We start from the raw sequence: 22,630 nt of genomic DNA, 5'->3' as shown, positions 1-22,630 counted from the left end.
GTGACAGAAGCAATCGCACAAAATGTTGCCCAATGATAATTAAATATACTTAGTCCTATTATATAACTAAACTTTCTTCAAAAAACAATTTCATTATTATTATTGTACATATATATTGTCTAAAAAGTAAAATTAAACGAATACCTAGTTCCCCTAACCCTAAACCCTATAATAGAAAAACCATTATATTTCCATATTATTTAATTTACATTAATTGTACTATTAACATATTGAATATTAATATCCTAATAATTTTTCAAAGAAAAAAGTGTACCGACAACATTGTTAAAAACAAAGTTATGTAAATTACAAATAAATAAATATGTCATAAGATTAGGTATGTCATAAACTGTCATATCATGTCAAAATAAGAAAATGTCAGAATAAAATCGAAAATTTATCTCTGTCATAAATATAATCGAAAACCTAAGATTTTTTGTAAATTTGTATTTCTAGTAATCATATATAAGATACGATATATTACATTGACACTAATCAATATGACTAGTTAGTACTAGTTAAAGCAACCAAAGTGAAGTTGCTTGAAATCCTCACAAAACGATTTAGTTTTGTTTTTTTTTGTTTCGTTCAGAGGTTTGTGATTTTAACTGCCCCGATGCCTGAAAGTATAAAACGTTTTAGGACAACATGTATGACATGTTGTCGGAATTTCGAGTATCAGAGTTTGATTCATTTGTTGATATATTAAGATTGACTCCAGGCGACCCGTTAGATACTTTTGGTGAAATGTGGTATCCCGTGTTTTTGTGGTCATTGTGCTCGTCTGCGTTTGTTCATACTTGTGCAGCACTAGTCGCTTTCGGAACTCTAAGAAAGCACAAATATGGGAAGTTTTTTCCTGTATTGTTAATAGTGATGGGTGTGGTGAGTCCAGTTACATCAGGAGTAGCTACTAGCGCTGCTATTGCGTTTATTTACCGAGCCGCTAACCTAGCCATGCCTCCTATACATGCCATGATATGGGGTATAGGACAGACTATACTGGGAGCTGGTATTGGATTCACAAGAATTTTAGCTACCTTGTAATGGTCAAAAACTATATCACTACATTTTCTACAATAAAGTTCAACAATAATGAACATCTAAGTTCAAAGCTATAGCTATGTCAATTATAATAGTGTATAATAAGGTGAAGAGATCTTAAGAAATGGTGCTGAATTTCGCAGAGTTTCTTAATATGTTTGCATCATAAAGATAAATACTCATTAGTGTACATTTTGTGCTCGCTATTTGTAGTGATATTTTTTTCATTCTTTGAGGATGTTTTATTTGCAAATTGTAGATATTAATTAACCTTATTGTAAAGGAATTTGTAAAGATTGTAAACCATCCATGTTTTTGTAGAGTATAATCTTATCATATTATGAAAATTATAACAAGAAAATATTTGATACAACTATTTATGTAGATTTCAGTTTGAATATCACTTTGTAAATACTTAATTATTAAAAACTTGACTGAAAATTGACAAAGTGCTTTTGATAATATTCATAGATATAAATGTAATATGCATTCCATAACAACTACAAAATTGTCTAAAATATTATTCATAATTAAATGCTTATGACAATGTAAGTTTTTATGTTAAAAAATCTTCATTAAGGTATAACCATGCATAATTAATGTTGTAACAGTTGTTAAAGAAAAACATAAAGATTGTTGAATTGATTTGGGTTAAATGTTGTCAGTTATTAGTGCTAGAAAGTCCCCACCGATATTGTTTGAAAAAAAAGTGCACATTTTTTGTGATAGTAAATTATGATAGCTTTAAAAATGAGTGCAATGAATTTCAAAATGTATTCATATTTGTAAATATTAGTCAAAATTGTTACAATTGGCAAAGATTTTTTTTGTATATTTCTGGTGTTTTTCTTTTTTTAGATTTATGTTTGTACTTATCAAGAAAAATAAGTTTTAAGTGAATTACCACTTATTGGACATTTCTATGTATAATTTTTTTTTTCAGTTGAGAATAGATAATTCCGATAATTTATTTCATTTTAATCACTTGGCTGGATACTTATGAAATAATATATTTTTTGTTGTCATCAATTTATAACTCCACCAATGACTCTGTTTAATGTGTTAAAGTTTATAAACATAAACAAATAAAGTGTACATTCATAAAAAGTTAATAAACTCAATTTAGGTATTGAGTTAGTAACCTAAATATTAGAAAATATATAATAGTAGCTTAAACTCTGTGTAAATTATGTAGTTCTTAAATTTTATATGTATTATTGAAATGTATAAGTTTTTCAATATAAAAAGAAAAAATAAAATTGGTTTTCATATATAAAAAAAATGTTCTTATTTATAAAAAAAATACAAAGATTCCTGTTAAAATGATATGCTAACTTATAACTTTATTTTTAAATTATTCTATACAAAATATTAAATTATATAAATATTTAATGTAAATTAATTTTAAGAATACAACTGCAGCTAAGCACCCGCTTAGCTGCAGTTACCATACCTGTATTATACAATATTTATACATATTTTACAATATATATTATATTTGATTATTCCTGTAAACAACACCTGCATACCTTCTGTTTTTAAATATATTACATTTCATACAGAACAAATGAAGACATCATTGGCATTTTTATGTTTTTGAGTTAATTACTTTTTAGTGACTTAAAATGTTCATTGATGTAAAAACCAATAAGTAAAAAAATGTAACATAACACCTTCATTCACTTATGATCATAGAGTACTGCTGTGTGAGTACTTTGTGTAGCTTTTATGTGCAAGATTATATCTTTCACTTTCATCATCTTCATTGCTTAATTCATGAATTGTTTCTTCTAACCTCAGCGGCAAGTCTAAATGTTCTTTGCATAAAATATTCTGGAAAAAAAATTTGCTATGATCAATTAAAATAGTATGGTCTGTATGTATCTAACTACCTCATTGGTCTAGTGGATAGATATAAGGCTGCTGACCCGGAGATCCTGGGTTCAACTCCTAGGTCAGGCCAAAAAAAGTTTTTGGATTTTTCTGTCAGAAAATTTTCAGTAGCAGCCAAGGATCTGGAAGTTGGAAATGTGTACACTCTCGTGCCTCGGAAAGCACGTAAAGCCTTTGGTCCTGCACCTGAACTCTTTCTGGTTGTGTCGGATTGCCGTCCCATCGGATTATGAGAGCTAGGGAATAGAAATTGCATCTGTGTTTGCGCACACACTTATGCACTATAATATTTCCTGTGCTGTTGGCTAATCTCTCTTGAGAATGGCCGCCATGGCCGAAATCGGTCTGGAGGACATTATTATTATTATGTCTTAGTAAGTCATAGTGTGTATATTTTACCTCTTCTATGTTTGATTCTGTGGTAGTTAGTCTACATACACGCTCATGCAATGACTTTGTTTCACTTGTAGCATCCTGTAATGCCAATTTCAGATCAACAATTTCTTTTCTTGCATTTGACAACAGTTTCTCTGTAGTCGTTAAATTATCTCTTAATGTCTCTTTCTCTGCTTCCAATTTTGCTTTAGCATTTGACAGGTTTTTTATTCTATTCTCATACAATTTTAGTTCTGAATTACTATCATTCAAACTTGAAGTACTGTTTTTATGACTCAATTTTAAATTATTGCACATCTGTTTAAGATATGATACATTCTGCTCAAAAATGGTTTTCTCTTCTGTTATTAATTTAATTTCGTTATCTAATGTATGAATTTTACATGTCATTGAAGCAATTCGAGCTGATTGACTATCAATTATATTATCTTTCTCGACAAGTTTTTCTTCTAAATTTTGGATTTTATTGATGTATGTTTGCAATTGAAGAGTTTTAGAAGCAGATTCACTTTCTAAAGAGTGATTGTTATTTTCCAATATATTTGCCTCTACGGATAGACTCGCAAAATGTTCTAACATATCAGACCTTTCAGCTTCTTTCTGGGAGAGAAGATCTTCTATTCTCCTTACTTCTGCTACATAATGCTGTAATTGTTGCTTTAATCCATCAACATCTTTTCTGGACTTTTCTAATTCAATTTTAGTAAGTTTTAAAACACCGTTAACATCTGCTAAACTATTTTGCAAATGTTTATTTTCCATAACAGCTGTATCATATTGCTGAGACATTCTAAGTACTTCTTTATTTAAAAAACTAATTTGGGACTCATAATCCACTACTTTGTGTTCATTAACTTTATTCAAATTAAGTTTTCTTTTAAGATCAGCAATTTCACTTTCTAACTTGCTAATCTCATAGGTTTGTGATTTTAGTTTCTGCTCTAAAATACAAACATTTTCGGTTTTCTGGTCCAAATCTATTACCAATTTATCACGGTCAGTATCCATTATTTTAATATTATCTATGAGGCTAGATTTTTCTGTTTTTAATTTTATAATTTCAGACTGCAGTTCTTTACTTTTTTTTTCTAAAACATCAATTGTATCCTTAGATAAACTGAGTTTTTTTTGAGCAGATAATAATTCATTTTGTATTTCAGTACTACTTCTTTCAGTTTCAAGTTGAATATTTTTAATTTGATTAGCTAATGTTTTTTCCTTAATAACATCTGATTGCATTTTCTTGATTTGTTCTCTTAAAAAATTACACTCATCTTTTAATTGATCAGCAGATGCTTTTCCAGTTCTATTAGTCATTTTATAAGAACAATTTTCTTCCTCTAAGTTTTCTAACTCCTTCTGCTTATATGCTAAATCTCTTTTTAACCTATCTGCCAAATCTACTGCATCTTTATATCGCAAGTTGTACTCTTGCTTATCCTTTTTTAATATTTCTATTTGTTTTGTCATATCTTCTATTTGAACTTTAAGTTGAACTAGATCTTGTTTATGGCAATCACCTCTACCATTTGATGCTAGGTTTAACGCTTTATACTGGCTCAACTGTTGACTCAGTGAAATATTTTCCCTAGATAATTCAGAATTTTCTGCATTCAAATGACTAATAATATCCTGGTAACTATTTTTATTAAAATCTTCTTTATTTATTGCTTTATTTTTTAAATCATCATTCTCTTTTCTCAACATGAGAATTTTTTGTTCACTTTCACATAATTTAGTATGCAAATCTTTTATAAAAACTCTGTCAGATGAAATATTTGTCTTTGACTTAAAATTATCACCTTGATCAACTTTTTTATTAAAAAGATTCATTGCTTCAGTTAACTTCTGTTGCATGTTGTTAATATATGTTTCATAATTTCTCCTTTCTTCTTCAAACAGTTTTTTTAATTCATCTTTGAAGTTACAATTAGGAATATCACTGTTTACTCTAAGTCTTGCGGTAAAATTGTTATTAACTTCAGATAAAGAAAATATTTTGTCTTGTAAGCTCTTATTGAGCTCAACTAAGTCTTTTATTTCTTTTTGTAAAGCATCCTTTTCTTTTAATGCTATTATTAAAGATTCCTGAACTTGTGGTGAACTACTTTTGTAATATTGTTGCGATAATTGTCTTTCCAATTCTGAATTTTTAAGTGTCAATCCTTCTATTCTGGTTTGCATGAAGTTGACCTCATTCATCAATGATGCTAATCTCTTATTACAATCATCTTCAACTTTCAATGCTAATTTGTCAACCTTTTTTAATTCTTCTTGTAAGTTTCTGTTCGCATCTGCCAAAGATAAAGCACGAAGCATGGCTTCATGTTGCTTTTCTAAACTTTTTTCTATTTCCTTTTTCAAATCCTCGTTAGCTTTCTGAAGTTCCTTAATTTCTTTTGATAATTTCTCTATTTTCAAATCTGGTTTATATGAGTAAAAATCTTTATTAATAGCTGCTATGGGTCTACCTCCTTCTAAAAGAATTTTTAATCTTACAATTTCATTTTCTCTGTGCTCAATTTGAGTCTTAAGCAATATGATTTGGTCACTATATTCATTATTTTTTTCTAACAAAGACTGAATTGATTTGTTCAATTCTAAAACCTCTGTGTCAGCAGAAATAGTCTTTTCATTGCACATACAGCTTTTGGACATGTAACAATCACCGCCATCTTTCCGTTTCATTCTGTTACGGCTGCTCTGAGTTTCCGCACAAATACCCCTCAAACTTAAATCTCTTAAATCATGTTGTAATTTACTAATTAAAGTTTCTTTTTTAGTAAGTTCTTCACTAATTAATTTAAGTTTTCTTTTGCTGTCTTTACTCAATTTCATATTTTCTTCCTTTAAATGTATGATATCTCTATGTAGCTGATTATTTTCTTGAATAAGTTTAATATTATCACATTTATAAGGTTCCGCTTCCTTCATCAGTTCCTCTCTTTGCATGAGGGCCTCTTTAGAAAGATCCATATAATGCTGTAAGCTACGCGTAGTTTGTAATAAATCAGCAAGTATACACTCTACTAAAGGCACTGCTTCTATAGGCAAAGAGCTATTATATCCAAGTTCTTCAAGTTTCATTTTTAAATTGAAGTATGTTTCACCCATTTTATAAATTGTACTGTAAAATTATTAAGTTCGATATTTTGAAATACCGCTTCTCATTAAAATAAATAACAAAAGTTGTTGCGTTGACTGTAATAATTATTAAACTGTTTATTTGTTATGGTTCAAACTTCAAAACTGAAAATTCATAACAAGTATGAAGTAACATATGTCCAGTGAAACATCAAAATTCGAAACATTTATATGTATAAGTGTAAAGCCAGTCAGTACACGTTCGGCGCGTGTGTTCGGCCGACTATGAACCAATGTCTTGTCAGTACTCTGTACTGAATTTCAAATAAAGCGCTATTTAGATGTTAGCAATTTATTCATTGCAAAATGGCCTTTATTGTGTTAGCCACCATGTATTTTGAGCCGATATCACATTTCCGAAATAGCGTAGCGACGCACATTGTGGTAATATAGCTTTATTTATATTTTTGCGCCGGTTATTACAATATATATTTAGTCGTCATTACAATTTATAAGCAACTACATATAAACTCTTACTATAAATAAATTTTTTTTTTTTTTTAAGTTAGGCGGACGGACGGTCTGTTGGCCCTTTTCAACCTGATGGGATGTGGTCACCACCGCCTATAGACATTGGCACTGAAAAAAATATTAACTATTCCTTATATCGCAAACCAACCTTTGACTAAGATGTTATCCCTTGTGTCTGTAGTTCACTGGCTCACTCATTTCAAACTGGAAAATAAAATATACTATAAGTCCGTGGTATCTACCTGGCATTATCCTTTTTTTTATTCTTTTTTTTCTTGTTTTGTGGCATTATATTTACCACTTATGTGATAGCTACATTTTGGATTTGGATTTGCACTTTGGATTGGTCCTAGTTTTCAAGATTATGTATTTTTTTAAATCATATCTTACGGCTTAGTTTAAAATGCTAGTAGCACTATAGCAATAATGTCAAATTGACAAGTCAAGTCTTTGAACAAGAAGTCATTGTCAAATTGTCGTCAGTGCGACAGACAGTGGTTAGTTTTTAATTTTCACTGTGAAAACAATTATTAAAAATATAAACATAAGTGAGAATGTGATTACCTCAAGAAATCCAATAATAAATATTTTTATATGTCATGTTTTAACATAAAGTATCGAGAAAATGAATCCATATAAGGATGCAGAAGAGAGTTCCTTTACGACATTACACCTCACATATGAAGATATAGCAACAAAATTGTTAAAAGACAATTTCTTTTTATCTGCTTTGGAACTTCATACAGAACTTGTCGAAAGCGGCAAGGAATTACCTCAACTTAGAGAATTCTTTTCGAATCCAGGCAATTTTGAGCAACATGTATTGCGAGCGACAGATATTAGTTCTATGCGTATGTGTTAATCTTAAAAAATGTAATTAAAAAAATAAATGAGAAATAAAATAACAAACTCAATATCAATTTCTTATATTCTGTAGACCGGACACCAAGTCAAGCTACGTTAGACTCTTTAGACACAGCAAGGTATTCTGAAGATGGAGGTGGTGATCGTGGAGGGAGTGGTGGAGATGTTGCAGTGCTTGAGTTTGAACTTCGAAAAGCTCGTGAAACCATTAATGCATTGAGGGCAAACCTCACTCAATTTGCTGGTAATTAAAATAAGAAAATTTAAACATAACATTATAATAAAGTTGTATAACAATTATGGAGTTGGTATTAAATAATGTATAATAATTCATTGAAATTAATTTTTAATGTATCATAGATGGAGAATCATCTTTAGATAAAACAACAAAAGAAAACTTCAATGAAAGATCTTTAAAGCCACATGAGAAGAGAGCTTTGAATTTTCTCATAAACGAGTACCTCTTGCTTCAAAATTACAAGTTAACAAGCATAACTTTTTCCGATGAGAATCCAGATCAGGTAATTTATTAACATAACTACAATACTTAAAGAAAAGAAAAAAAAACTACTTTCAGTTTCTGAAACACCGATCAAAGTTAGATGATTGACTTATTTGACTTTCATGTGAATGGTGGCTTCTGCCGAGTTTTCTGTAAATAGTGTTAGTGTATACTAATACTGGTTACTGAATAGTTTAGTAAACTGTATAGTTTAGCGAGATTAGTACATGGACTTTGCTCATAATTTCAGAAGTTGACTTATTTTTATGTATTAACTATCTTAAACCTACAGTTTCTAAGACACACTTTGATTGAAGGAATTTGAAGATTGGGATGATGTTGGTTTAAATATGCCGAGACCGGCTAGTTTGATATCCCTATTTCGAGGAAGCACTACTAATCTGAATGTACCTAAGGAGGACTCTGCTATGAATACAAGTATATCTTTAGCAGATATGGAGTGTCAGACTGATTTTGATGAGGGCAATGTATGTGTGAGTTGTCAAACATCATTAGACCATGACTCTGAATGGAATCATGAGGTGATTAACATTCATTTCCTATTTACTAACACTGGTAATGATCAATTATAACTGAATTACCTTTATAATTTTTTTATTTTATATCAGTTTAAGAATAAATTGTTTTGTTTTTTTTTTGCATAGTTATAATATTAAACAGGCACTAAACATTGGTTCTTTGTATTATGTAATATACTATAAAAAAAATAGTGTAATAATATAAATAATAAAGTAACAGCAATGTAAAATTTAATTGTTGCTACATTTTTCCTTTCAAATATTTTGATTGTGTATAATAAATCATTGACCATTCCTTGCTTTTTGCAATTATGTTGCATTTATATAACTTTTTCAAATATTATCAATGTTTAAAAATATAAATTCTTAATTACTTCGTAACATTTTTATATATGGTACATTTAAAAAAAGAAAATGAAAATTTACAGCTTTTAATTCAGGCGGAAGAGATAGAGCTGCTAAAACAAAAAATAATAGCATTAGAAACAGAAAAGTTAAATTTTCAAAAGTTGTATGACGCTGCTTTAGTAAGTTTGAATTCATTGACAAGTCCAACATCCGAGGGCAAAGCTCTTGATCTGCAAATACCAGGTGATAAGTTATTTGTTGATCGACCAAGATTAGAACAGAATTTTGAAAACAAACCACTCCCTTGTTCAGCATCAGAAAATCATTACGGTAGTGGAAATTCCACTCATAGTGTCACACCAGAGCAATTTGAGATGATATACAGTGAGAAAAATAATGGATCGTAAGTATTATACAAATATGTTCTAACTTTTTTTCATATTATGATTACTTTTAGTTTGTAGTCTGCCAGTGTATGTATAGGTTTCATGGGATATAGTTGAAAAAGTTTTTACAAATCATTCATTTCATCCAGGAACTTTGACATTTATGAAGTCATTGTGTTGAATTGTAAATCTTAAAATATTTTATAGACAAAAAACATTTTTTTAAAAAAAAAAAACATATATTAACTGTGTCTTCAATATTAATAGAACAAAAAAAGAAGGTTCAAACACAAGTTCGTTCGAACCTGCGTTGCTTGGCGATAGTGTTCGCGGCTCACCCTATAGACGCGGTAGTGTGACCACACTCGACGAAACATTGAGTATCAACGACGCGGGCGAGTGGACGAGAGTGCAATATGAGTATAATACTATTGAAACCAGCAAGGAAATGTGGATTGACAGGTAAAATAAGATTAGATGACCAAAGATGTCCAAATTATCTATTGGCATAAATGAAAGTCGTTAATAGATTTTGCGCTGTTCTTGGTTAAACTTAAAAAATTGCTTTATAAAAAAAATAATCGAAATAAAAAAAATAATTGGACTTACAATTAAGTTCTGCTTTTAAGCTTCTCGTAAAACTTGACGAAAATAAAAGCTGGTAAAAACACATTATTAATTTACCTTATAATATAAATAGAACTTAAAAAATACTATTATACATTAATTATTTCTTTTATTTTATTTTTAGTAATCTTCCCAACAACTTGAAGGAATCGATACTGTCGTGGTGTTACGAATCATCAGATCTGAATGAACCTCTAGCAAACGATCTACTCTCAGATCTGGTGAACAGCAAACAACCCATCACATTACCTGGACTGTTACCACTGGTAGCCGACACACTACCCCGAGTGAGTTAATATTATGAGTAGGTGGCGCCCTGTAAGGAATAGCTCATATTACTTACTGTGCCGATGTCTGTTCATAAACGTCAATTAACGTTGTGCCAACTTATAACCGAATCATAGTCAGTTTTTTCGCATAAATAAGTAGTATAAAGATTAAAATAAATCCGCGCTGTGGCTGGGATTAAGCGGCGATATTCTTTCGACCGATTTTGCCCCTCCACCGGTGGGGAGGCCCACGGAGAGCAGAGCTCTGAGGTCGTTGTCGCGGTGGCGCAGGTGCTGCCGCACACGCTGGTGTCGCGGCGCGGCGAGGCGGCGGCGCTGCTGGCGGGAGTGGCGGCGCTGCTGGCGGCGGGCGACGCGCGCCGCACGCGCACGCTGCACGCGCTGCTCACGCTCTACAAGAAGCCCGACCCGCCCGACGCCCGCGCCGTCTGCGAAGGTATTTTAACGCAATACTGCCTTGTCACCAACAGAAATTTTTTTTATTTGAGATGTCGCTTTGAGTAACGATTTTCAATATCTTGCCAATTTATTTCCAATACCTTTATGCAATGTACGGCAAAGTTTAATTTTAATTTTATTATTTTTCCAGCGACATGTTTAGTCGTAAAGTGGGGTGGCAGTGGAGAGGTGCTATCTTCGATAGCGGAGCTTTTAGCATCCAGGTCCTCCGAACGAAGAATACTCGCCAGCCAAATCTGTCTCTCGATAGCCCCGTACGTGCCCATCGAGCTGTGCACATCTCTGTTGCTCAGTCTGGTCGTACTCATGTGCGAGTCTAGTGAACCGGAAATCAGAAGCATGGGGCTCAAGTCCGCCTGCCTTATATGTCCGGTTGCGGAGCATAAGTATGGCCAGCTAGAGAATATCATGTTTAACTTCCTAAAGGATTCAGTTGAGAAGAATGTTAAAGATACTATTAGTGTGTTTGTACCGATTTTGGCAAGGACTTCTCTATTTGCTGGTAAATATTATATTGTTTAAAATATTTATTTTTATAAGGCAAATAGTCTATTTAATTTTATAATAACAGAGCTCTTGTTTAATTATTATCCTTGAATGATATGGTTTTTTAACAGGTTTTCAAACTTAATATATTTAAACCTAATACAAATATTTAATATATTTATTTATTTATTAACAACAAAATATTAATATTTATTTTCATTCTTGACACCCATAGGCCTTGTCAGCTTGCTTCATTTTTACTATAACAATATCTATGAAATGTTTGCTTTAAGAAAATTAATAAATTCTGATCTTTGTCTTACAGGCAAATTCTCTTCAGAACTGTTTAGCAGAATAATGAATAATTTAGTTATAGCGAGCACAGATAACGAATGGAAAACCGTAATTCAATATTTGGATGTGATGCAAGCTTTAGTTTTAGCGCAATTGGCCTATGTAATAAATGTACAATTAGTTAAAAATACTGACCTGAGTAACTGTGATATGGAAACCGTGAACCTGCAAGAAGTGCCGTTGAGTGAGAAAAAGTTTATAGATTTACAATGTTATATGACTGATGATGTTGATGCTAAGGTTTTATTAACGACAATGTCTAGATTATTAAAAGACAACCCTGAAGCTAAATGGGAGGAATTGAATTGGTTTATTAGTGTGTGAGTATATCAGTTTATTTATTCGAGACATACCACCTATTTTTGGATTTGTAATTTTTTCATTGATCGATGGCAGTTGATCACGCTATCGGTGACCAATGAGAGTTCAGTATTAATCTGACTTATTGATAAGCGTTTCAGAATCTGGATATTATTGTAGAATTTCACTGAAGTTAATTTGCTAAAATTAAAACTATTAAAACTATTTTAATTTTTATTGTAATCTATAAATTTCTATGAAGATATTGTACATTATTGTTAGTTTTGTTTATTAAAATTTTTAATCTTATCACTTAATAGCAATTTAAAATCTTTCTGTTTTTAATATTTCCTAAATGCATTTTGTTGTTAAAGTACATTTTATTCATCAGTGTAATTTTTTTTTCAGAGTTAAACAAATTTTAGATATAGCAACAAAAAGTAAGATATTAAATCACCACTCAATATATGAAATGCTTATAAATTTATTTAATAATTACGTAGATAACTTTGGTGCTGAATTCTCTTCGAAAATATTAAATCCTATATTCAATGAGATAATTATGGACTTAGAAAATAAATTAGAGAAACTACATGAAGTAAATATTGATTGTGTCGTTGTTGTTGGCATATATTTAATAACGGTGTTGCTAGCGTGCGGAACGAGGACGCAACATGGAGAATTTTTGGAAAAGTAAGTTATAATTTCATTAAAATTTGAATGCCGTACTTATATATCAACCTTATTTGAGAATAAATACTAATCTAGTTTGGTCTAAGTCAAACGGCTCATTCTTCATTCGGCAATAATAAATCGTCATTTACTTATGACATGCGATTGCATATCCCAATAATACCTGTTTTATTATTCACTACAAATGGTATCTTTAAATAATTTAGAAACTCCTTAAAATAATTCAGTTATTTGCATTTCTAATACTTAGACGTTTGAAGACTAAATTAAATTTGCTATTACGAATAGTTACCAAAGCCAAAAAAATATTTTTTTTTTAACATATTCATGTTACCAAAATCTTAAATTAAAAAGATTGTATTCTATTTATTTGTAAATAAAACAAGTATATTTTTTACTTTTGATTATATATATAGTAATTATTTAAATACACAATAATTATATAATATGGTTATAGTTGGTGTATGATAATCCTGTTTGAAATTAAACTTCTTAAAGAACCAATAATTAGGTTTTTCACTGTATTAACAGTAAGTCTGTTAATGTCCCACTGCTGGGCTAAGGACTCCTCTCCTTTTGAGGAGAAGGTTTGGAGCTTATTCCACCACGCTGCCCCAATGCGGCATGCGGCAATGGCACAATTTCAATGAAATTAGACACACGCAGGTTTCCTCACGATTTTTCCTTCACCGTCAAGCACGAGATGAATTATAAACACAAATTAAGCACATGAAAATTTTCACTGAATTAGACACATATATATAACAATGTTATGTACAACAAAGTATTTGATATTTTATTTTATTGAAACTTAACAGATGGGTCATGTACAGCAGCTTGAGAGGTCTTCCAACAAAAATATTCTCTATTCCGTTTAAATATTTGGCAGAAAACCGGCCGGATACACTTAATTTCTTTTTGCAACATCTACGGGAGTGTAAGTTGATTTTTTTTTAATTATATAAGAATCTGTTACAAAATTTTACCTTTTTTCCAAATACTAAAATGTTAGTTATTTAAAAGCCAATTTTTAAACTTATTAATTTTATATAATGTTGTTTTATTTTTTCATTTGCAGTCTCAGCAACTAGTTGCGACAGTTCGAGCGGCAGCGCAGTGCGAGTGTACATCGCGAATCTAATCACGGAACTCCTGAACATAACGGATGTAGACGAGGAGTGTATTGACAAACAGATCCTCCCCGCCGTCGTCGCCTTTCTCTATGATGACGATGTGTAAGTTTAAATATAAAAATTTAAAATACCAGTTGGGTAGAAATAAGTGATTTTCCATAGAATATCTTTTTTTTTCTAAAATGCTTTTAATATTATACCATAGAATCTGTGATTTTTTATCCATCATTCTTTGTCCTTGTCTATTCATGTTTTCTGACGCTCCCCAAATTTTTTTATTACAAATGTATACTTTATTCAACCAGCTTCTTGCTGGCATTGATTCGATATTTTAAATGATAAATTAACTAACTACAAGTCCACCGCCCGCCAGGTCGGTCCGCGAGGCGGGGATCTCTGCGTGGGGCGGCGCGGCGCGGCGCGTGGCGGGCGACGCGCGCGTGTGGGCGGCGCTGGAGGGCGCGCTGGGCTCGCGGGAGCTGTCCGCCGGCGAGCTGGCCCGCGCCGCCGAGGCGCTCGCCTTGCTCCTGCTGCCCCACGAGGACGGACGGCCCGTCTCCGAGAGAGGTAACTCACTCTCGGGATCCATCGAACAATCGTTACAGTGTCAAATAATTTACAATTTTTTTCTAATATTTTGACAGAATAATTATTATCCAATAATTATTTGCATTACCTTTCATGTATAAGACCACATTAAACATGTGGACGCATTTAAAAATCTCTAATATTAAGACTAAGCTTCATAATGCGCACGGCCTACTTATGTAATGAAGTCCGTCCGTAGCGGCTTATGAATTTCTGGGTATTTACAACCTAAACGTCTTTAACGATGCGGGGAATAATTATTAAGTCGAGTCGCTCGCGTCATCGCCATAGATAATAGTGTTCGTGTGTCGGTTGCAGCGGTGGCGCAGCTGTGCCGGCTGTGCGAGAGCGGCGCGGCGCGCGGCGCGGCGGGCGCGCTGTGCCCCGCGCTGCAGCTGGCCGCGCACCGCGCCGCGCCGCACCGCGACCTGCCGCGCGCGCTGCGGTGACTGCCTTGTTTCATATTATTGCTACTTTGATACGTTACGACATTTCAAAATAAACAAAATGTTATTATAGAGTATTACCCCCGTAACATTTAAAAGTATCGGGTATGTTGCTTCGTTACTATCGAATACTCATCGAGGTAGCTGACAATGTACGTAATGATTCGTAGGAAACTAGAAGAGATTGTTCAGTCGCCGTCCCTGTCGCAGTACAAGCCGACGATCGAGGCCCTCCTGCACATCGTGGGCTCGTCTGCCGAGGTCCCCCGCGGCCCTTCGCCCCGCCCGTCGACCAATCTTCAAGCTGCACAGGAAGTCGGTAGAAGAGTTACGCAAATATTTCAGTCCAAAACTAATATGAATCTACAGAACATTTTTAAGAAAAAGACGTAGTTTAAAAAGTCCTTCTTAGAATTATTAATTTTATTCTTTGATCTAGATTCGGATATACATTGTGCAACTTTTATTAATAAAATTAGAATAAAAGCATGTAATTTAAATTACACCATCACTCAATATCAGTAGTTATTAATTAATTTATTTAAATCATGAAGTATTTTTTCTTGTCACGAATGCTTTTATAAAACTTTTTTCACTTTATAATTCATTATCGATTTACAGATTTAAAAAAATAGTAAATTAATATGGCAACACATGTTAGTGATTGGTAGAAACGAGATGGTTGACATAAAAACATTCGCTTTATTCTCAGCTTTATATAATAATAGAAGTTAATATTTCGTAGGACACTCAAAATTTTATTAACGAATGGCATTTGTACTTAATTGTTTTAAATTTCGAAAGTTCCACAGACAATATCGCTAATATTATTATTCGGTTCATAGTTAGTTTTTATGTTGACATAAAAGTTTATATAAATGTTCGTGTTTTGTTATCGTTAAAATGTATTTCTCTATAAAGTGCTTCTCTCTATCGTTAAGTAAATGAATTGTAAATATTTTATATCGTTGTACAAATGTTGCTGGTATTCTTTATTTGAAATGTTGATTCCATATGTAAGTACTTTAGAAATGATGAATAAGATTATATTATTAGTATTATATAAAAAAATGTTATTATATAATATTTTAAATCAGATACAAACAAAATTTTGTTTTGAATTGCGATAGGTTTACAAAAAAAAAATTACATTTGCAGTTTTGCTTATTTTAGATTAGTATATATAATGGCTTATAATATTAAACCATAAACTACAATATTTCAAATTATACAAATTTTAAGTGCTGTTAAAATAAATGTTGCTTTTTACAGATGTCCCGAATTATAATAAGCGATTAATTGATATTTTACCTTATTTTTTGTAATATCCGAGGCACGTGACTTGAATACTTTTTCTTAGGTTATAAATATTACTTACAAGGACATACCCTAACGGCTATTCGCAGAACTAATTTGGAACGGATAAATGATACATAACCGATAAAATTTTGTAATAAATCTAAAAATGAAATCAAATTGTGCTTAACAATTTGAAAATGTAGTTATTAAAAACATAAAACCCTGTTGTGTTGTTACCAATGGCAATATTTACAATATAAAATTTTGTTGCTTCTAAATTGACTCGATCGAAATTTTCATTTCAAGCATTTCATTTTTCGTATGTCATCATTGGACAAAATCATTTTTAACACGACCACTTAAAAAAAAGTGTAAAAGGACTGTTTTCAGGGTACTTGATCCCTGAAAACACTTCTATATCATATGTGTGTATATTTCTTTATTCCAATTTAACTTTTAAATGCCTTAACAGATTTGGATGGTCCTTTATAATAATTATAACCTATAGGGTTATATGGTCGACCAAGACCCGTTTTAACATATTTTTTGGGACATACTGTATTCCACGATGCATAATAATTTAATTAGCAGCTAGTTCGGTACAAAATAATGTAATAGTAATCAGCAATTATATTTAAAATAAGATAAAACATGAAATTCCACACCTATTCTATATGAAAATACAATATTAAACATAGCCGAGATGGCCTAGTGGTTAGAACTCGTGAATCTTAACCGATGATTGTGGGTTCAAACCCGGGCAAGCACCACTAATTTTCATGTGCTTAATTTGTGTTTATAATTCATCTCGTACTTGACGGTGAAGGAAAACATCGTGAGGAAACCTGCCTGTGTCTAATTTTATTGAAATTACGCCACATGTGTATTCTACCAATCCGCATTGGAGCAGCGTGGTGGAATAAGCTCTAAACGTTCTCCTCAAAAGGGAGAGGAGACCTTAGCCCAGCAGTACTAACTGGTACAATTAACATATTTAAATTTAAAAAATGTAACATTATATTAGTAACACAAAAAATTAGAAAATGGTGCTGTCTATTCTCATTTAAATTCATTTAAAATATGTGACATAAATAGTATTTTAAAATTATATTTGTTTATGAGTATTTTATTTTAAAATGATTAAATATAAATAAATATTGTGACAGTTTCTTTGGAGTAGAATGTACTGTATAATTTGTATTGAGTTTGTTCAATAACATAATAAAATAAAATAAATAAAAAAAATACTAAATAATTTATGAATCTCCCAACTAATGAAATTTTGTTTCAATTTATTATTTGAAATGTTGATGTTAATGTGATATATTCTATTCCTACAGGTTATTTTAATTTAGTACACGAAAATATAGGTTGTGTAGTAAATCCTTGGTGAAATATAAATTTTATAAAAAACGAATGTTTTTATTGTCTTTTAACCTTTTACAGATCTTTATACGCTATTTTATTTGTCGAAATTCAAAACCGATACACAAACAACGAAACCACAAAAACAACCAAATGAATGTAGTTATAAAATTGCGATAACAGTTAACAAAACAAGCCAGGGCCATAAGAATAACATTTCAAAATATAATTAGTAGAGATAAAAAATGCCCTAAATAAATAACCAAACGTGGTTACCCAGCGGGCAGCGACAAACGTAACTAACCGCAAAAACGCCAGACGAGTTTAGACTGCAATTTGTTGTGCTACTTTATTCTATGATAGAAATAGAATAGGTAAATGGATTATTTTTGTATTATTTACAAGCAGTCCGTTCCGACTTCATACGGGTGGAATAAGTTATTTACTTCCCCATCACAGCACCACCTACCGAGTCCAATGTAAACCATCCAGTAACCCACTCTAACTCACTCATAAATATTATCAAGATTGATCCGACCGTTTAGTTTAGTGACATACATTTAATTATATAAAGATTGTTGTCTGTAAAGGTCATTTAAGTAAATAAAGTTAAAACTTGATTTTTGTTTTAGGCGACACACTTTTACACACAATCTACGAAAAAAAGGTAAAAATGCTTTGTCAATTACAGACACATCCAAGCGCGAAATAGGAGAGAATGTCGATGTAATAGATATATAGAAACGGCCTTCAGGTATTAATATTTCTTAGTTTGGTGGTGTTTAAATTGCTAAGAGGTCATACCTGAAGAAAGAGCTTATGTATATAAGTAGATTATAATTTATAAATATGATCAGAAATTGCCGTAGAGAAGGAAAAGTTTCCATATTATGCAAATCCGTAATATAACAGATATGGTAGAAGTATGTTTTTGAATTCTTATAGTATCCCAACTAATATAATCCAATTTTAGGAATGCAATGAAGTTATACAGTTTGGTTATTATACTATTTTTTTTATTTTGAATTAAAAGATCTTCAATAGACGCTGTGGTACTATTCATTTAAAAAACTTTACACCTTATGTAAAAAAACCATTACTGTAGTGTGTTTTATTTTTATTCTTCACCATTACAGTACAGTAACAGCCTGTGAATGTCCCACTGCTGGGCAAAGGCCTCTCCATTTTTTTGAGGAGAAGGTTTGGAGCTTATTCCACAACGCTGCTCCAATGCAGGTTGGTGGAATACACATGTGGCAGAATTTCAGTGAATTTAGAGACATGCAATGCAACCGTCAAGCAAGAGATGAATTATAATCACAACTTAAACACACGAAAATTCAGTGGTGCTTGCCCAGGTTTGAACCTACAATCATTGGTTAAGATTCATGCGTTCTTACCACTGGGCCATCTCAGCTGTTTCACCTGCTTCATTTTTGTAATTGTGTATAATTGGTGTAATTAGACACCAATCATGATAAATAAGAGACATCTTACATAAAATTGTACTTTTATTACAATTTAAATGCACCAATAATATTTTTAACATGAGTAAGTACTTTTTAAATACATAATATTTGTAACAAGTTTCATAGTTTATTCCTTCTTCTTCCTTGGGCGCATGCAGCATACTGCACTTGAATCCAACATGTTATAGTTAGCATCTCCCTTAATTCGGGATTCGGTAAATTTAGCGTGAGTATCTGCAGCTAAGGCATAAGACTTGACAGCTGGCACGTTCCTCATGGCATCCATGTAATTGGTCTGTAATGATTTTTTTTTGTTTTATATGTTTTATCATAACTATGAATGTTTGAATAGTTCCAATCTAACCCTGGGGATGGGACTGAGGGCCCACCACCCAACTAAGAAATCAACAATAAAATCTTGCCTTACAATTGTTAAAAAAGGAGACAGGTGTGAGTGCGGTAATAGAATTTGATGAGTCATGTTTTAATTTAACTCATGTTTGCTTAAATAGTTTTTAAACAAAATAAAGCATATTTCATTTTACTGTGCACTGTAATTTACAAGGTAATTTTAGAATATACTAAGCTTAAAATAGTCTATTAATTATTCCCTTACTTATAAATGAACTGTAATTATATAAAAATAAAAAAAATATTATTTTTCTACCACACAACTAATATGAAACCTCAGCACATATAAATTAAAAAAAAGGTTATCAAAATATTACTTATCAGTTGTAGCAATTACTCAACTACCAAATATATTTTTTTTACTTACCAAAACTTCATATTTAGACTTTTCAATAGCAAACTCAGTCTTGCCCAGTAGAGGTAAAGCTTCAAAACGTTCCAAGAATGGCCAGATGGTATAGTCAACTAGGCCTGGTTCATCTCCATGTAAAAATTTAGTACCACGGGCTTTAATTTCTTTTTGCAATAACTCCAGACCCTTGTGATAATTTTCAGCCATATTCGGTTGAAGAGCTTGAGCATTGAAAGCAGCTGTATAGTATGCCGACTGAGTCTAGTAAGGACAAGTAAGTGTTAATTTATAAACTTAACAATTTTGAATAGGAAAATACAAGAAGTTATTTTAAAATGGTAAAAATAAAAAAAAAATGTGACTTACACTTGCAAACTGCTCCACAAGCATTTTATCTTGAGCACGTCTTAGCGGATCTGATGACTGAAGAGATACTTCAGGGTATTTTTCATCAAGATATACATTGATGATGTTGCTATCAAATATGGCTTTTCCCTGCTCATATTCTAAGGCGGGAACAGTGCCTACAATAGAATATAATTATTTGTTTTAAGCACTAAAAGGTGTTGAAGAAAAGTTTACCCCTGTGAGTAGCATGTAATATAGTTTTTATTGGTGTTACATACCTTTGGGGCTATAATTAAAAATCCATTCTGGCTTGTGATCCAAATTGATAAAAACTAAGTCATATTGGATTTTTTTAGCATTTAGTACAAGAACACTTCTTTCAGCATATGGGCAGAATCTCATCGCAAACAAACGCAATTTTCCATTGTGCGATGGAAGGTCGTCTCCTTTAAGTAAAAATTGATAAATTGAAAATGTTATCAATTATCAGTAAAAATATGCAATATAATTGTCACTTACCCGTTTGCAAATGTTTTTCCGACATTATTAGGTTTCTTATTATATTTGTGTAGAAAGTATTTATTCAGTGTATTATTATTAGTACGGGATGAGAAAGTACAAACTAGAAATCGAAAAAAAGGCAGTTACTGACAATGATGAAACGTCGAAAACTGAAGTTTTTTACTTTCTGTTTCTGCTAGATCTTTAAAAGTACCTAGCTAATGAATGATAAAAATGATCGGACCAAAGAGACCAAAGAGTATAATATACTAGGTACTAATATTGTGGTCGTAGAGTCGAACAAAACGTAGTGGTACTCTGTGGAGTCGAGGACGAAATTAATAAAAAAAAAGTTTCATTTTTTATTTAACAGGCCTGACCTAAATTCATATTTTTTAGAATTAAACTACATTCATCATGACTAGTACATAATGTATTAGATAATGTTATTTGCTAACATGTTATGGTATTAAATTATCTTTATATGTAGCACCGTTATACTTTTTAATTAAGCATACGTATCTCATGTTTTACTTAAAGGCAATCATCCATAAAAAAATAAGTTTAAAGTACTTTTATTTCCACTTTATCAAAACAATGTGAAACAAATTATATACGTATTCTGAATATTTTTTTATGGTATAATATATAGATAATGCAATTTATTAATGGTCAATCTCTAACTTAAAAAAAAACTATCAAATATTATGTCGTTTAAGTTGAGTTGATTAATATATCTTGTCTTTTTACAATATTTTTACTATCCACACTTAATTTTTTGTTTATTTAATATAAGCAAAAAATTTAAAGTGTGGATTCGTGCATGTATGTGATATTTTTAATGTGAAGTTTGCGAAATCTCTCTTTAGCTTTATATTATAGCTTATTTTTAAAGTAGCATTAATTGTATGGCTCAGTGGCATTAAATAGAGTCGTTATGTTAAGCCATGCAATTGTTTATAGAAAGGACTATTCTCTATTATAGGCACACAAATAATTGACATATTTACATATGTTATATAAAGTTGTCAACGTACAATTCAAACTTCAGAGCATACTTCACAATCACAATCTGAAATCTTCACTTTACATCGTAGACAGAGAAATTAACTCAGTTTCTCTGTCTACCATAGACAGAGAACGTAGAATCGTTTTCTAACGTAAGAATAAGCGAAAATTGAACAAAAAACACAATGAATGCACCATCTGTCAATTTTGTTTCGCTACTTAAGTAGCGAATTAAAGCAGTTACAAAGTACGTAGGTCTTAGATGCACAAATAGTAACTGGGACGACTACTTACATAAGTAACTAGTTACTCCTGTTCCCCTAACAACTTATAAACACTTCAAAATTTTAATTATTTTTTATGTTGAAAAACATACCTTAGGCTTTTTCATTCATTGTACAAAAACTGTAAAGTGCGAGCAAAGTATCTGTAGACTTTCGCGTACGCAAATAAATAATCTTATTATTTTTAATTAGAAATATTTTTTTTTATATAAAAAATGTTTAGAAATGATTGGAAATTGGAATCTCAGGATCCATAGTGCACTAGCATCGAAGCCATATTTATACACATACATTTAGGCATGGGTAATATCGCTTTGAAGCGATATTGTATCGTATCTAGATATCGGTTTTGAATATCGGATATCGTATCTATATATTTCAATATCTAGATATTGTATCGAGTCTATGGTACTTGGAAATCGAATCAGTACCAGATGATATCAGATTAATATTAATAAATATTTGTGTTTATCGCATATATTATGTATTGGTTTATTTTTGTTATTGATAATGACATGGTTAAATAAGTAAATATTTGTTTATTAATAGATATGTTGCAGTTCCGAATTTGAAAATCAGCGAAATGAACTTTCCTTCATACTTTTTTCAGGCTTATGACTAACTGCGTAA

At 31.4% G+C, this 22,630-nt stretch overlaps 4 protein-coding genes across 5 annotated transcripts; 2 read left to right on the top strand and 2 right to left on the bottom strand.

Moving 5' to 3' along the window:
- The first annotated feature begins 382 nt into the window (after positions 1-382).
- Positions 383-2,294, top strand: LOC126774262 (transmembrane protein 170A). Its single transcript, XM_050495698.1, has one exon. The coding sequence runs from the start codon at positions 649-651 to the stop codon at positions 1,045-1,047; it is 399 nt and encodes a 132-aa protein (XP_050351655.1). The 5' UTR covers positions 383-648; the 3' UTR covers positions 1,048-2,294.
- Positions 2,295-2,384: 90 nt separating this feature from the next.
- Positions 2,385-6,588, bottom strand: LOC126774165 (centrosomal protein of 135 kDa-like). The gene is made up of 2 exons (XM_050495542.1): positions 3,337-6,588; positions 2,385-2,877 (listed from the first exon to the last, which is right to left on the bottom strand). Exons 1-2 carry the CDS (start codon positions 6,445-6,447, stop codon positions 2,734-2,736), a joined length of 3,255 nt encoding a protein of 1,084 aa, XP_050351499.1. The 5' UTR covers positions 6,448-6,588; the 3' UTR covers positions 2,385-2,733.
- An 851-nt stretch (positions 6,589-7,439) lies between these two features.
- On the top strand, positions 7,440-17,502 carry LOC126774160 (RAB11-binding protein RELCH homolog). 2 transcript variants are annotated; one of them, XM_050495524.1, is made up of 16 exons: positions 7,440-7,799; positions 7,886-8,056; positions 8,173-8,333; positions 8,632-8,802; positions 9,282-9,604; positions 9,855-10,049; positions 10,339-10,501; positions 10,775-10,940; positions 11,094-11,465; positions 11,775-12,123; positions 12,512-12,796; positions 13,615-13,733; positions 13,875-14,031; positions 14,303-14,496; positions 14,836-14,962; positions 15,134-17,502. In XM_050495524.1, exons 1-16 carry the CDS (start codon positions 7,574-7,576, stop codon positions 15,354-15,356), a joined length of 3,402 nt encoding a protein of 1,133 aa, XP_050351481.1. In that variant the 5' UTR covers positions 7,440-7,573; the 3' UTR covers positions 15,357-17,502. The 2 variants fall into 2 exon arrangements, with proteins under 2 accessions (XP_050351481.1, XP_050351480.1); XM_050495523.1 differs by having other exon boundaries at positions 8,632-8,856.
- A 1,618-nt stretch (positions 17,503-19,120) lies between these two features.
- Positions 19,121-20,945, bottom strand: LOC126774242 (pyrimidodiazepine synthase-like). Its single transcript, XM_050495665.1, has 5 exons — positions 20,727-20,945; positions 20,486-20,653; positions 20,226-20,383; positions 19,875-20,120; positions 19,121-19,391 (listed from the first exon to the last, which is right to left on the bottom strand). Exons 1-5 carry the CDS (start codon positions 20,749-20,751, stop codon positions 19,224-19,226), a joined length of 765 nt encoding a protein of 254 aa, XP_050351622.1. The 5' UTR covers positions 20,752-20,945; the 3' UTR covers positions 19,121-19,223.
- Between the last annotated feature and the right edge of the window lie 1,685 nt (positions 20,946-22,630).

Source organism: Nymphalis io, chromosome 16 (assembly GCF_905147045.1).
Source record: "Nymphalis io chromosome 16, ilAglIoxx1.1, whole genome shotgun sequence".
NCBI lineage: Eukaryota > Metazoa > Arthropoda > Insecta > Lepidoptera > Nymphalidae > Nymphalis > Nymphalis io.
The sequence above is the reverse complement of the archived record's forward strand: the minus strand, read 5'-3'. Positions and strand labels throughout refer to the sequence as shown.

Bases quoted from the DNA above. Each gene is read 5' to 3' on its own strand.
- LOC126774242 (XM_050495665.1), bottom strand. From the start codon at position 20,751: ATGTCGGAAAAACATTTGCAAACGG. The intron at 20,384-20,485 runs GTATGTAACACC...ATTCTATTGTAG, and splicing joins TTTTAATTATAGCCCCAAAG to GCACTGTTCCCGCCTTAGAA. The intron at 19,392-19,874 runs GTAAGTAAAAAA...AAATCATTACAG, and splicing joins AGTCTAAATATGAAGTTTTG to ACCAATTACATGGATGCCAT.
- LOC126774165 (XM_050495542.1), bottom strand. From the start codon at position 6,447: ATGGGTGAAACATACTTCAATTTAAAAATGAAACTTGAAGAACTTGGA. The intron at 2,878-3,336 runs GTAAAATATACA...TTTTTTTTCCAG, and splicing joins CAGAATCAAACATAGAAGAG to AATATTTTATGCAAAGAACA.
- LOC126774262 (XM_050495698.1), top strand. From the start codon at position 649: ATGTATGACATGTTGTCGGAATTTCGAGTATCAGAGTTTGATTCATTT.
- LOC126774160 (XM_050495523.1), top strand. From the start codon at position 7,574: ATGAATCCATATAAGGATGCAGAAGAGAGTTCCTTTACGACATTACAC. The intron at 14,497-14,835 runs GTAACTCACTCT...TGTCGGTTGCAG, and splicing joins ACGGCCCGTCTCCGAGAGAG to CGGTGGCGCAGCTGTGCCGG. The intron at 14,963-15,133 runs GTGACTGCCTTG...AATGATTCGTAG, and splicing joins GACCTGCCGCGCGCGCTGCG to GAAACTAGAAGAGATTGTTC.